We start from the raw sequence: 14,663 nt of genomic DNA, 5'->3' as shown, positions 1-14,663 counted from the left end.
CAAACCTAGTCTTTTTTAAAAAATATTCCACAACTCTAAATTTCCTTTTTCACTTCCTTCAGATAGAAAGAGCACCTCAAAGGCAGTGGAGTAGTGTCTTACACCCTCTGCCTTCTCTCTGACATTTTAGCCTGGCATCCTCCAGTGACCTAGTCCCTTAGGATTCCTAGAAAGCACTTTAATTTAAACTTAGAGAAAAACACTTTTTCTTTCCTCCAAAAGGAGAGTCTGTAAATGCATTCAGGAAGTAAGGCCAGTATAAAGATTTCCTGAAGTATTTTGAGTTGACATTTGAAATGCTCGTTTTTCAATATAAGTGGTGAAAAACAGCAGATGGAAAGGCTGAAGGTCTTCTTTTTTTTAAAACCCACCAAATGTGAACGAAGAGCCAAAGGAAAGTGAGCTTATTGCTTTAGAAATTGGCTGAGAAGTTGGACTTTTTCATGATATTTCAGCTGCTCTGAGCTAAACAGGAGTTTGATATTAATTTATTCAAGTTGGTAAACTTCCAAATTAATTTGGAGACTGGAGTGAAGGTCTGGTCTGTTTTGGAGGGTCTCAGCAGAGAGTACACTGGCCGTGAAAGAAGACAAGGTGGGCTCGGACAAACTGTATACGGAGGGTCAGCAAAGACATCAGTGTCATTTCCTCTAGGGGGAAGCAGGGCTTCCAGGAACAAGAGGCCCAGAAGGACTGCCTGGAAAAGGACAACCTGGCCCCAAGGTACGGAATTGACGGTGTGGGGGAGCAGACTGCCTGTGTCCTGGTCCTGATATTAAAGAGCCAACTTAGGAGAAATTTGATTGTTATTCTTGCTGTGTCAAATGTATTTACTTCTGGCTTGAAATTATGGATACTAGCTTGAGAGCTTTTGGAAGACAGCAAGTATGTATTATTCATTTTTATTTTCCTTAGATCTATCGTAAGACTCAGCTTATAGGAAGAGTTCAACACATGTTTTCTCAATAATGGCCAGACTGACATTCTAAAAACCCATAGGAAAGGAAAAGAAGCCTTGAGATACATCCTTGAGACTTGAAAGTCCATAAATTTTCTTCACATATTTATAGAATGCCACACAGTAAAAAAAAAAAAAAAAAAATCACCTGGTAAATGGCAGTTTCACTTTTACAACTTGGCATAAATTTATTTTATACATTGCAGAAATACACGTTGAATAACATCTGTATATGTCAAGATAAGGAATCTCCAAATTCATCAATAATACCATTAGTGACACAAGCTACAGCCTCTAAGGTGCCAGGTGTTCCTGCAGTTTTTAGAAAGAGTCACCAATGCCCATATAAAGATTCTGAAGAATTGTATATGAGTAAAGTAAAAATAAATCTGTATACTTATTACTGTTCTACTTATAATTGTACTAAAATAGAAATTGATAGCTTAAGGAGTATGTCTTGTGGAAATATTGGATAAAATTGAGCCCTTACCCTTAGATGTGAGAATTTGAAATTTAAATATATTTATAAAATTAAAAAAAATTTTATTTTTGACTTACCAGACTAGGAGATCCCTTTTTTGAGGGGGAGGGGAGGAATATGGACAGAGAAGACCTTTTTTAACATGCAGAAATACTGTTGGAAATTCTTGCCTATTAATATTCAGGAGAACTAATGTTTTCTAGAATATACTTTTGGAAAATAGACTCTTGGAGTTAATAGTTGAAGCTATAAGAATGAGAAATATATATACCTGAGAAAAATATATATCTGAGAAAGAGAGTTGAGATTTGAATCCCATGGTGTGCAGTAGCTGGAGAAAGAAGGTTCAGAGCAGCACAGAGGTGAGCAGAAGAGTTACTGTATTAGGGAAACCAAGGAACAAGAGTTTCAAGAGGAAGGCAATGGGTGGTGTCAAATGCCACCAACAGAGCAAGGAGAATGTACATGGGAAAGAGAGGCCAGTGGATTAGTAGCTTTGAGGTGATTTGTGGCTTATGGAAGGCTGTTGAAGAAGAGTGGTAGCAATATATTACATAGCCCAGGCATGCTATGGTTCAGTGCTGGCACTTTGTTACATTTAGTTGGGTTCCTGCTGTTGTCTTCTGGGGGGATATAGGTCAATAAGTTAAATTCGGTGGAGAATGGAAGACAATAAATAGTTATGGTTAGATTTTTGTCTCTATTGGCAAATGATAGTGATACAATAACTGATATTTGGACATTCAACTGTTTTTTATTACCTGGGTCACTTCTCTCCATTAATATGGACTGTGGGGAACTAATCACCTCTCTGTAGATTCTACAAGAGGTCACTTCTTCTTCTTGGTGGAGTGTCTGCATTGCTGATGACCTTGGTATAGTCCAGTGGTTTTCAAGGTGTGGTCCTTGGACCAGCAGCATCAAAATCACCCGGGAACAGGCAGAAATGCAAATTCTTGGGTCCCAATGCAGACCTACTAAATCAGAAACTCTGGATGTGGGGCCCAGCAATCTGTGGGCTAATAAGCCATCTGGGTGATTCTGATACAAGCTAAGGTTTGAAAACCATGGTCTAATCACTTATGTGATAAATGTTTAAGTGGCCTCCCCTGCAAACCCCCAGGAGTTATTCTTTTGCTGAGCTGGGCATACACTTGGATAGGGTGCCTTGCTGTTGACCCCTAGTTTAAGGATAGTTTTGTAATGCTCTGAGGCTTCTGGTTGAAGCTAACAAAAGTCTTTTGGGGGAGCATTGGTGTACCCAACTAGGCTGGAGAACAGCCAGTAGGCAGTTTCTAGTTCTGCCGCAAGTTAATGCTCACACCCGTTTCTACCAGTAGAAATATTGGTCTCCTTTGGGAGAAAGAACTAGGCTCCCCACTGAGGATGAAATGGGCTGGATTTGAAAAACATCTCATTTTATGTTAAACTGAAATAGCAAGAAAGCTGAAGAACAGTATGAAAAGCATAGATAGCTCTCTTTTCTGAATGTCTGAATGTCTCAGAATCATCTTTTGATAGACCAAGGGTGCAAAAGAACTGTAAATTCAAATAAAAGTCCCCAAAGAAAGATACGGAACTTAGATTTTGAAAAATATTAAATCATATTGAATAAATGGTGAAGACTGAACAGCTCAGAAGTCATCCAACCTGTCAAGCACATCGACGAACCCTGCACAAGTGAGCTGGGCTTGGGGCACATCGCTTTAAAATTGGTGTTGGTTGAGAATCTGGCCCTGATATGGTTGTTTTAAGATTAAAGAGGGTTTGTTAAGTCAAGAACTATGTTTTTATAATTATTTTGTCAGGGTGATGAAGGAAAGAAAGGGAGCAAAGGAAATCAAGGACAAAGAGGATTTCCGGGGCCCGAAGGGCCAAAGGTGTGTGTCTTATATTCTCATTTATGCTCTGGGAGATTGGAACTGTGACTGGTTTAATAGAATATTAGATTTCTACTGCAAATTTGATTCCCTGTTTCCTTCTCAACAAGTACAAAACAAAACCACTAAATGAAAAAGACTTTAGAATATATCCTATTCTGGACTGTAATAAAATGGAATAAAGAGATTGCATAGTTACGTAATCTTCATTGGAGTATTTATTTATCTCTCTAATAACAACCAAATACTCAGAATTGGGATAAAGTTAGGACCATGGGAGATACAAATTCTCTATCACCTTGTTTTTCTGGACAACAGAAAAGTCCCGCAGTGCAGGGATGGTGCAGAGCGGGGCTTCAGAAGGCGGGAGAGCGGCATTCCCATCCTGTTCCACCTGGAACCTTTCTGGGCCAGTCGCTTCAATCATCAAAGAAAGTAATAATAGCATCTATCTCACAGGGTTGTTGTGGGGGCTACAAGAGTTAACAAAGCACTTAGCACAGTTCCTGGCACGTAGAAAGCGTTCAATACCTGGAATTCTTCAAAGAGAAAAATATCAATACTGTGAAATGGAAAGTAGGGGATGTATGTCCTGATAAACTTCCCAAGACAGGGTGCTGAGGAAAGAACTGAAGGAGACTGTGAGACAAGCACTCAGATATGTGTCCTGACTTAGCAAGAGAGACTATTGAGGTTATTTGGATGTGTCAGGAAACAGAAATGGCAAGCCTAAGGGAGTTCAGGCCTCTAGGAAGATGCTAATTTTAAGAAAGAGACAAGGAGTATGTTCAAGGACCAGACTATTAAAAAAACAACTAAAAAGAAAAAAACGGTACTAGTAACATAATAGAAGGTACAAAACAAAGCATCCACTGTGGCCCAGTGATTCTTAAACTTCAGTGTCCGTCAGGATCACCCAGGGAGCTTGTCATGAATTCGTAGTTCTCGGCACCATGCCCAGAGATCTGGATTTAGTTGGTAGGTGGGTCCCAGGAATCTTTATTTCTTAAATAAGTGCCCTCTGCTGCAGGTGGTTCAAGGAGCACATGATGAGAAAAGCCATTATATGAGAAACGTGTTGTATTAGTATTAATGAGTGATTCTTTTTTTAAAAAATTTTATTCAGGGATGTTCATTTTATTATTATTATTATTTTTGAGGAAGATTAGCCCTGAGCTAACATCCGCTGCCAATCATCCTTTCTTTGCTGAGGAAGATTGGTCCTGAGCTAACATCTGTGCCCATCTTCCTCAACTTTATATGTGGGACGCCTGCCACAGCATGGCCTGACAAACGGTGCACAGTCCATGCCCAGGATCCAAACTGGTGAACTCCGGGCCACCAAAGCAGAGTGCGTGAACTTAACCACTACGCCACCGGGCTGGCCCCTAGAGTGATTATTCTTATATCTTAGTTACTATATTTCAAAGTGAATATTTTTCTGTATTTTGAAATAAAGTTTCTCTTTGATGAAGAATTAGCGTATTTTAAAGCACAATCACACGTTAATACAGGGTCTTAGGAAGAATTGCATACTTTTTATGTATAAATTCTTTTTTTCTGGGAAAGATTTGCCCTGAGCTACCATCTGTTGTCAATTTTCCTCTCTCTCTGTTTTTGCTTTCCTCCCCAAAGCTCCAGTACATAGTTGTTTATTATAGTTGTAGGTCCTTCTAGTTTTTCTGTGTGAGCCGCTGCCACAGAGTGGCTACTGGCAGATGAGTGGTGTGGTTCCGCACCCAGGAACCAACCTGGACCACTGAAGAGGAGTGCGCTGAACTTTACCCACTAGGCCATGAAAGCTGGCTGTATAATACTGTATTTTGAAAGTAATTGGCCTCTTTTTTAAAAAAAGAAGTAGAACAGATTAAATCTATAAGCATAATTTTGCATAGCCTGGTTCTAGGGAAAATTTTAACAGGATAACGTTTTATTCCTTTGCCATAGGATTGAATAGGGGGATTTTCCATTGCCAGAATCCTGGCCGTGTGGGTTTGGAATTAAGGATTGGCACATACATGCATTGCTATGATCCCCAGTAGGCGGGAGTGGTCAGCCTGTTGGTGTATTGGGTGATCAGGACAGCGATAGGCTTCAGCTCAGGGCTAGAGTCATTACGGGTGGACCTGATTGATGGAGTCCCTCCCAGAGGAAGCAGAGGACCAAATGGGCAGCTCACATTACTGAGAATAGCTTACTCTCTAAGGCAGGAGGAGGGAAATTTTTTTTGTAAAGGTACAAGTAGTAAATATTTTAGGCTTTGTGGGCCAAGAGGAAAAATTAATGATATTATGTAGGCACTTATATAACAATCATTTTAAAACATGAAACCCATTTTTAGCCCGTGGCTATACAAACCCAGGCAATAGGCAGCATTTGGCCCACTGGTTGCAGTTTACCCTATGTACTCTAGATCAGTAGCTTCTGAACTGTTTGATTATAAATCCCTACTAGTAAAAAAAATCTTGGCCACACTTCAATATAGATTTGTTTGTTTATTTATTTTTTATTTTTTTGGTGAGGAAGATTGGGCCTGACCTAACATCTGTTGCCAATCTTCTTCTCTTTTTTTTTACTCCCCAAAGTCCCAGTATGTAGTTGTATATCCTGTTTGTAAGTCCTCCTAGTTCTTCTATGTGGGATGCCACGACAGCATGGCTCGATGAGTGGTGTGTAGGTCCATGCCCAGGATCTGAACTGATGAACCCCGGGCCACCAAAGAGGAGCGTGTGAACTTAACCTCTGTGCCACTGGGAAAGCCATTGTTTGTTTATTTTTAATTGTAATTTTTATTCATAAACTATCATACTAACATATATGTTATGAGACACATAAATAATTAGAGTTTTAAAAGATGAGATAAAAATACATAGTGTAGCCCTCATATTTTCTTCTAATATCCAAAATGGGTCATTCTGAACACCTCATGGAGTGTGTGCACGCTCTTTTATTGCCAATTGCTTTGCATAGTATTTTTAAGCGCAGTGACGGTACCTGTCAGAATCACCAGAGGTGCCACATGAAAATTTACATGTCTGGGCCCAGCTCCTATGTCTGTTGAATTAAAATCTCTGAGGCTGAAACCCTGGACTCTGTATGTCACCAAATTCCTCTGACGATTTCCTCTACTCCCCCAAATTTGAGAATTATTCCTCTAGACAGAGAGATTGCTTGTTGTTCCAGATTGAGTCTTTATTGAGATGCCAATTCAGTTCGATATTGAGGTCCCCCCAAAAAAGAGAAATGTTTTAATTTTTCTATTTGAAATTTCTTTTTTTTTTTTTTTTACTATAAACTCTACCTTTAAAAAGGAATGTGGGATAGCATACTGGAAGACTGGTATGCCATGGGCCCTAAAATAAAATAACAAAAATGTTATAAACTAGAAGGAAAATTATTTATCTACTAAGTGTACTCAAAAACCTACGCTGAAGATAATTGCCATAATTGAACAAATATTTCCCTCTGAGCTTCCAGGCACATAACACAAAGGGAAGCATCATGAATTGCATAGTTTTATTAGCTAATAAAAGGATGCGCAAGAGATAAAAATTTCCTAATACTCAGGAATTAATTGAATGCATCCATTAAAGGCACTGAAGTCTTAATCATCAATAAGTTTAAAGTGGCTTAAGAAAGATGCTCAAATATTTTCACATTGGTCTATGAAATAGACAGGTCATAATATTTTAAAAGACTGGAAATACATTTCTATGTTTTTCCTAATATAATTCAGGAATATGATTTCTTTGCTTGAAATGTAATGAATATTTTGCTCTGTTTTTAGGGTGATCCGGGGGTTATGGGCCCTTTTGGGATGCCTGGAGCATCAAATCCTGGACCACCTGGGCCAAAGGTATGCATTCTTAGGAATATTTTTTTCTTTTACTGGAATCTTTGGCAGTTGGAGGGTGAAAAATTCATGATACCAGTAAGTGAACCAGAATTTTAGTTTTGGAAGAACTCCAAGATATTGCATAGGTCTATTACACGATGTTTCACAATTAAGCAAACTAAGGGCCAGCAGCAAATTTTACATTAGAAACCAGATTTCTTACTCCTGGTCTTGAATTCGTCACTTCACCTTGAACTACCTCTCCCAAATCCTATGCCCTAATGCAGGTAAGAATTTATTGCATTTATTCGGAAGAATCTGCTAGGACTTATAAACAGAGCGTCTGGCAGAAGAAAAGGCCACTCAGATTTAAAAGCATTCCCAGACATTCTTAAAGATTAAATATTTGAGTCTAAAGAGCCACCTAGTATTTCAATGGCCTTTCTCTAAACAGCAGTAGTAGTCTTTACTGGCAGGTTTTGTTTGCTTAGGATTTGAAATTCCCCTCCAATATGTTAGAAGAATGTACTATCTCAAGATCTGAGGCTGACAGATCAAGCCCTTCACAAATTGGCCAATTGCATTTTCGCTCTGTCCCATTATGGTTTCCGGTGCAAGCTAAAGTCTGAAACTGTAAACATTGTTTGAAATGTACAGGGAGATAGAGGAGGACCTGGCGTGCCTGGATTTAAAGGAGAACCTGGAATTTCTATTCGAGGACCAAAGGTATGCTTTACTGCTGTTCTTTTTTCCCGTATGTGAGAGGAGTGAAAGGAGATTTAATACCTAAGAAGTTGATGATTAGGGGTCTGGTCCTGTGGCCGAGTGGTTGAGTTTGCACGCTCCACTTTGACGGCCCAGGGTTTCGCCAGTTTGGATTCTGGGTGCGGACATGGCACCACTCATCGGGCCACGCTGAGGCGGTGTCCCACATAGCACAACCAGAGACACTCACAGCTAGCATATACAACTATGTACTGGGGTCTTTGGGGAGAAGAAGAAAAACAAAAAAGAGGAAGATTGGCATGAGATTTTAGCTCAGGGCCAGTCTTTAAAAAAAAGAAAGTTGATGATTGAGATCGCTCTGCTTGCAGTTGATGAACTCAGATGGAAGACTACACTGGTCCCTTTTCTAAAAATCAAGCCATCAGATCATTGATTTTTCATAAATGTTGGGGATGACAGCTCCTCAATTTTTGCTGACTAAACAGTTCGAAAATGCTTTTTGTAATGTCTCTGATATAAGAAATTATAGGCCTCTAGCCTCTTTCATTTACATATTAATGGCTGATGTATCTCTTCTGCAAAACATTGTCCAAAAAGCTTTATTGAATCAAATTTCTCTGCTTTGTTATTCATCTTAAGGGTTATTTTAAATGAAAATGCAAATAATTATAGGAGAAGACAGCTTTAAGTAATCATATCTATTTTTCCATGGCAACAAAACTCCGTTTGCCTCCTCACACGAAACCCAGCGTCCCAGCACAACATATCATTCCAAATGTCAACGAGCACTTCCCTGTTTATGAGAACAGACTGTAGGGCTCCATAATCAGCACTTACTAAATTCAGAGCATGTTGTTAAGGAGCTTGGAAGCTGGCTTTAGTTCTGTCAATTTGTCTCTTCTGGGTAAGGGTTCAAACACGAACATTGGTGATTTTCAAACTTCAAAAAAGAAAACTTAGAACCATCTTTAAACATAATGCAAAAGCTGTTCTATACTGAGAGGAATCAGAGTGGTTCTTTCTGAAGGTTGAGGGAGGATCCTGACCTCGTCTTCTTAGTCACTTTACCAGTCGTCCTGCTAGTGTGATAATCTTCTCATTTACTGGGGGCAGAGGGAGTTCTCAGAACGTGAACTTTCAAGCTAAAACAGAGCAAGTCCCAGGCCAGCAAGAACAAGATGGTCATCCCACTCCCCAGACCCTGAGGCACGTGGGAAGCCAAGCTGTGTATGACTCAGGGAGAAAATTCTAAATTTCCTAATGTTAAACCTACAGGTATGAATTTGATCAAGAACATTTGGGTGACAATTTTTGTGTTGTTTGATAACTTCTGGAATCTATGTATTCCTAGTTCCATGATTTAGAGTTACTTCTCTCTACATATACTATTCTTTACAATTGAAATAAAATGCAATTAAATGTGCAGCTGGGGTTTATAAGCGCTACCTGTTTCTACTGCTCTTTACTGGGCATTGTAGGTGACGGTATTTAAAGTCATTTTCTTATTCACTCCAAACATTTTTCTAATCCCTTCGCCGCTAATGATGTTCTTTCTGCTATTCTTCCCTAATGCATTGTTTTTTTAGCTTTTGGAGGGTTAAATGTCTGATGGAAGTTTGGACACATTAATTTGGTTTTATGTATTACTTTATGGAACTCCCAGATCCCCCCAAAGCCAATTTCAAAACACCAGATTAAAATTTCTGCCCTAATTTCTATTGAATGAGAAAGACACTTCAAAGTGATTCATTTTCCAGGACATTTTCTTGAATCCAGTGCAGAAAGTCCAAGTGGCAAAATTCCACTTATAAAAATATTATGAGGAGTCCAAAATAAAAAGCTAAGAAAGAACACTGCCTCTATCCCCGCTCCTTGATAGTTCCTATGAACATTAAAGTAACAAGCTAACTGAAGTTTTTGCAGAGGAGAAGACAAAGATCTCAAGGGAAAAAGTGTTGGTAAACTATGAACGTTTGAATGTTTTTCCCTCCAGTGTGGGTGCCAGAGGATAAATAAAAACAGCTGCTGATAATTTGTTATAGGCTTGGAACCTAAAAATAAAAACTAAAAGTGAATTTTGATTCCAATCTTCTTTTCCTTTCAACTTAACCAGGGAGCAGTTACCGCTTTGTTTTGTTGTTGGCCTGCTCCTTGTGTCAGCATGGAAAGAAAGAGGCATTTTATTTTGGGACACATCCCATACTCCCATATGGAAGTTTAGAGTTTTAACCTTAACCATTGTTGGAAGAGCATAATAAATTGCTTCTGAGAAGTGACCAGTTCCCTGTGGTTGGGGATATACCAAAATTCACCTCTCCGGAAGACCTGGTTTTTGCTCTCTGTCATAAAACTTTTTAAGGGATCATCTTGGGTTTTTGTTGATGATAAATAGCACATTAAGTCTTTCTAAGTGGTCACATGTTTTCTGAAGATGATCATTCTTAAGAAGGTTAACCACATGAAATCAGTCTCAGATTTAATAGGAAAGAACAGCTATTACATTCATGGTTTTCAAAATAAATTTAACTTTCTTATTGCTTAAAGGGTACGTAGATTTTTCCCCCAAATCAATCATTGATTCATGGGAGTAGAATTAGGAACAGTGTTTTGGGCTTGGATTTTGGGCAACGTTTTGGCTTGGAGTAATGGCAGTTTGACCTGTGTTTGCTTGCTTGTAAGTAACGTTTTGAGGGTCCTGCTACTTTTCCCAATCTTGGAAAACAAAAATCTGTCTATTATTAGAGTTTCCTCCTAATGTAAAAAACTATAAATATTTTAAAACATGAGCAGCTCTTTATCAAAATAAATGATGTGTGTTGACAAGGGCCATTGTAAGAGTTGTCACAGCAACAGAATGAAATGTGGTATAAAAAGAAATATTACAAGTTTTAAATATAAGTGTAACAGACTTATATTTAATAAATCTTCTTATAAAAGAGTCTTCCTCATTTTTTTCTTCCTTTCTTTCCACTTTATGTTAGCCAGAAATTTCTTTGATTTCCGTTTTGTAGAGAGTTACACATCTCAGAAAATTCTGCTGTTCAAAAGGCCGTAATCACCCTTCCCTCTTCTTTACAGAGGAGGCCAGTAGTTGCTACTAAAGGTTTTTGATGCTTAAGGTTATAGCTGTAAAGTAACATTTATAACTTTTTCCTAGGTCTCAAGATATGAACCACAAACTCAGTGTTCTGGCCCTTTACAACTTGTCTTTAAAAAATTAATCTGTTTTTAGTTTTTATTTGGGCTTGTTTATTCCTCCTGTAATTTGAGCCCCATTGAGGGAGACAATAGATGTAACATAAAAATAGGTAACATATAATTATCTTATTTTTACACTGAAAATTTTGCTATGTATTCTTTTCTACTTTTCTTCTCACACGATGCTTACTAAATTTCCTCATTTTTATACTTCTCACTGATTTATGATGCACTAAAATTTTGTAATTTTTAAAATTAAAAATATCAGCAATCAGCCATTTTCTAATTCCTATGAAGTGTTTTCCTACAGAGGACTTTGTAATGGTTCATATACGTTCCCTATGTTCGTTCCAAGCTTCACACTTGCAACACAATGGATAAGACACAACCACAAATGGATGAGACTTATGATGAGATAAGTTGCCATATGTGGTAGGATTTCCTTCTAAAATTTTTCAAATAATTTCTCTGCACCTATCAAATCCACCTTTGGCATATTGAGTTGATATTGTGCTTAAGTTTTGCCAGGTGTTTCATAGTTTAGTCTTCTGATATCACTTGGTGTTGGAATTTACCCAGGGTGCCCAAGGCCCTCGGGGACCAGTGGGTGCTCCAGGACCCAAAGGCGACGGCTATCCTGGTGTGGCTGTAAGTGTGGACATTGCTTTTATTTCCTTCCTTTCCTCCCTGTTTCCTTCTTTCCTTCCTTCCATCTTTCTTTCCTTCCTTCCTTTCTTTCTTTTTCTTTCTCTCTCTTTCCACCGCCTCCCTTTCTTCCTTCCTTCCTCCCTCTCTCCCTCTCTGTCCCTCTCTCTCTCTTTCTTTCTGAACACTGCACATACAAGGACTCTCACTCTCTCCCTTATTATATCATCTCAGGGACCTCGAGGACTACCAGGACCCCCTGGACCAATGGGTTTACGTGGAGTGGGAGACACTGGAGCGAAGGTAAGACTTTAAAGTAGGTAGCTTCTAAAAATGTATCTATAAGTAAGTGAGTTTGCTGAATGTGAAATTTTTTTAGACATTACAGAAGAGTAGAGGTGTCTGAAAAATTGACACAGGTATTTATCCTCATCTATGGACATTCTGGGTACCTTGCACAAATTTGAAGATGTAGATTAACTTTATGGTTTTTCTCCTCCTTCCCTGGTAGCAGCTCTCACGTTCCTTTGCTGCTTTGTCTTCCTGTACCAAGATCAGAGTTCTATTCCGAGCCCTCCTCTCTCTAGCCACGCTCTTTCCTAGGTGCTGGCATCCAGTCCAATGGCTTTAACCCCTAGCCACGTGCTGATGGCTTCAAATTTCTATCTTCCCCCCTCTAAGCTCTGGTCTCACACATCTGGTTTCCTACCATATGTCTCCTCTTAGGTTTCTCACAGACACCTCTAACCTAACATCCAAAATAGAATGTTTGATTTTCACCCTGCCTTTCCCTCTCCTCTCTTCACACCTAGTCTTTTGGTAAATACTGTCAGTTCTCCCTTCAAAATATATCTTGACTCTGGCTGCTTTTCTCCTGCTGCTTCCACTGGGGCAGACCAGCATGGTCTAATGCCTGGCCTATGAAAACAGCCTTTTCACTAGTCTCCCCTTTTCCAGCTCTGCCCTTCTGTTACCAAGCAGGCAGAGTGGTCTTTTAAAACCATAAATCAGATCATCTCCCTTTCTTTCTCAAAAACCACTCTGGTGGCTTCTCTTTGCACAGAGAATAAGCTCCAATCACTTTACATGGCCTAGAAGGCCCTTTGAGACCCAACTGAGGCTCCTGCCCCTTTCTCCTTTGCTGCCTACCTCCAGCCACACTGGCCTTCACTACTTCAGCTCAGTCCTGCTTCCGGGCCTTGGCTCTGTCGGGATGGCTCATTCTTACGGCCTCAGCTTGAATCTCACCTCCCTGACCACCCATCTCTGTCCTCTCCCACCCTCCCCATCACTATGACGTCCCTCTGTGTATTTCCTACATAGTGTGTATCACTTTTGGAAACCACCTTGCTCACTTACTGCTTTGTTTATTCCACAAGAGTGTAAATTTCCCCAAAGGCAGGCTGTTCGTCTTGTTTCCTGCTAAATTCCTGGCACCAGAACTAGGTGTGTCACCCAATAGGAGCTCTATAACATGTTGAATGACTGGAAAATGAGTGAATGATTAATAATACCTTGAAGAGACAAGTTTTTCCTTAGAAACATATCTACTCACTTAGGTTTTCAAATGCTTCCGGGTCATTAGAGAGAGGCGTTGTAAGTGCGCAATGTCAACTTTTTGTCTTTACTTTTTAGTCTCTGCCCCAGCACTTAGGAGTGACAACACCTTAATACTGCTTTTGTACAATGGGGCAGGTGCCCGTTTGCCCTCTCCCAGGTAGAATGAAAGATTGGAGACCATGGTACTACATGGCGTCTCTGAAGGAGGTCTTGATTCCAGCCCTGTCTCTGTCTGTTAGGGTCGTTGTGAGAGTCCAGGGAGAGGCTGTGTCTGAAAGTGCTGAGTAAACTGTGCAGAGGAGACACATCTGAGGTGCTTATATCAAGGTTCTGGTGAGGTCTGACCTGGGACGGAATCTTATCCATTAACACCCCTCGGCAGTGTCAATGATCATGCTGAATTTGAGTAATGAAGTAATCTTTTCTTTTTGAGGCACAGTATATGTTAAAATGTTAAAATTTGAAAATAGAAAGAGAAATTTCAGTACATAAACCTCATTATTTTCTACTCTGAGTGAAACATTGGTACAAACTTTTGTTATTATGCTAAATATTCCTTTAGTTAGGGATGTAGAAGCTTTTTTATATTTAAAAAAAGGGATAAAATAAGATGTGTTAAATATATACTGGAATATATTTGTATTCTAATGGAAACATACGATCATATACATTTCCACAGAGTAGATTATTATGAATATTTTCTATAAGTATGCATTGTATTATATTAAATTATCCTATTATGTTACTGCTTTACATTTTGCAGTAATAGTCAAGAGGTACTTAGGCACAGATAGAGAACATTTGAACATTTGATTCTTGTGAATATTCCACAATGTCGGATTATTTAACATACAGACTAAAACTTTTACTAAATGATTTCATATACTCTTTCCTTCTAAAAGTCTCTTGAATTTGCTTTCATACATTTTAGGGGGAAAAACATTAAGAAAAAAAGGTGTTCCTTCACAATTTTATCCTGCCTATTTTATTTTTTGAAACAATTAACATGTTGTGAGAAGATGTGTCTTAGGTGAAACTCGTTTATTTCTCTGTTAGCCCGAACAGGAGGAGGAGTGGAAGCAGCCGACAGCTCCCTTCTGGCGGAGGGAAGAAGAGAACATTAGCTAAGATCTGCCCCTATCTGTCCGCCTCCCTCTCAGCTGCCTTTTCCTTCTCTCTGTTGCCTCTTCCTCTGGACGCTGGGAAAGTGTGTTAGCCTAGAAATCTCTAGCCCCCGAAGGAGAATGTTAGGAGTGTGAGCCGGTCTTAGAATCAAAGAACTTGATGATAAACTTGAAAATAAAGGAAATTCTAAAAGCCAATACCAGCTTTGAAAGATAACTTTCAAAATCATCCTTTGTCTTTTATAAAGGCCTTAAA

General features: G+C 39.2%; 1 protein-coding gene across 2 annotated transcripts in view; it reads left to right on the top strand.

Annotated features, from left to right (window-relative positions):
* The window catches only part of COL28A1 (collagen type XXVIII alpha 1 chain), a 173,063-nt gene that overhangs the window by 82,315 nt on the left and 76,085 nt on the right, over nucleotides 1–14,663 (top strand). For both annotated transcript variants that reach the window (XM_014854385.3, XM_014854386.3), the window contains 6 exons: nucleotides 655–723; nucleotides 3,248–3,319; nucleotides 7,107–7,175; nucleotides 7,812–7,880; nucleotides 11,658–11,726; nucleotides 11,958–12,026. In XM_014854385.3, the coding sequence (XP_014709871.2) occupies nucleotides 655–723; nucleotides 3,248–3,319; nucleotides 7,107–7,175; nucleotides 7,812–7,880; nucleotides 11,658–11,726; nucleotides 11,958–12,026 (417 nt within the window). The remainder of the gene's footprint in view (nucleotides 1–654; nucleotides 724–3,247; nucleotides 3,320–7,106; nucleotides 7,176–7,811; nucleotides 7,881–11,657; nucleotides 11,727–11,957; nucleotides 12,027–14,663) is intronic.

This window comes from Equus asinus, chromosome 1, assembly GCF_041296235.1.
Source record: "Equus asinus isolate D_3611 breed Donkey chromosome 1, EquAss-T2T_v2, whole genome shotgun sequence".
Taxonomy (NCBI): Eukaryota; Metazoa; Chordata; class Mammalia; order Perissodactyla; family Equidae; genus Equus; species Equus asinus.
Note: the sequence above shows the minus strand (reverse complement) of the source record. Positions and strands in the feature narration are given on the sequence as shown.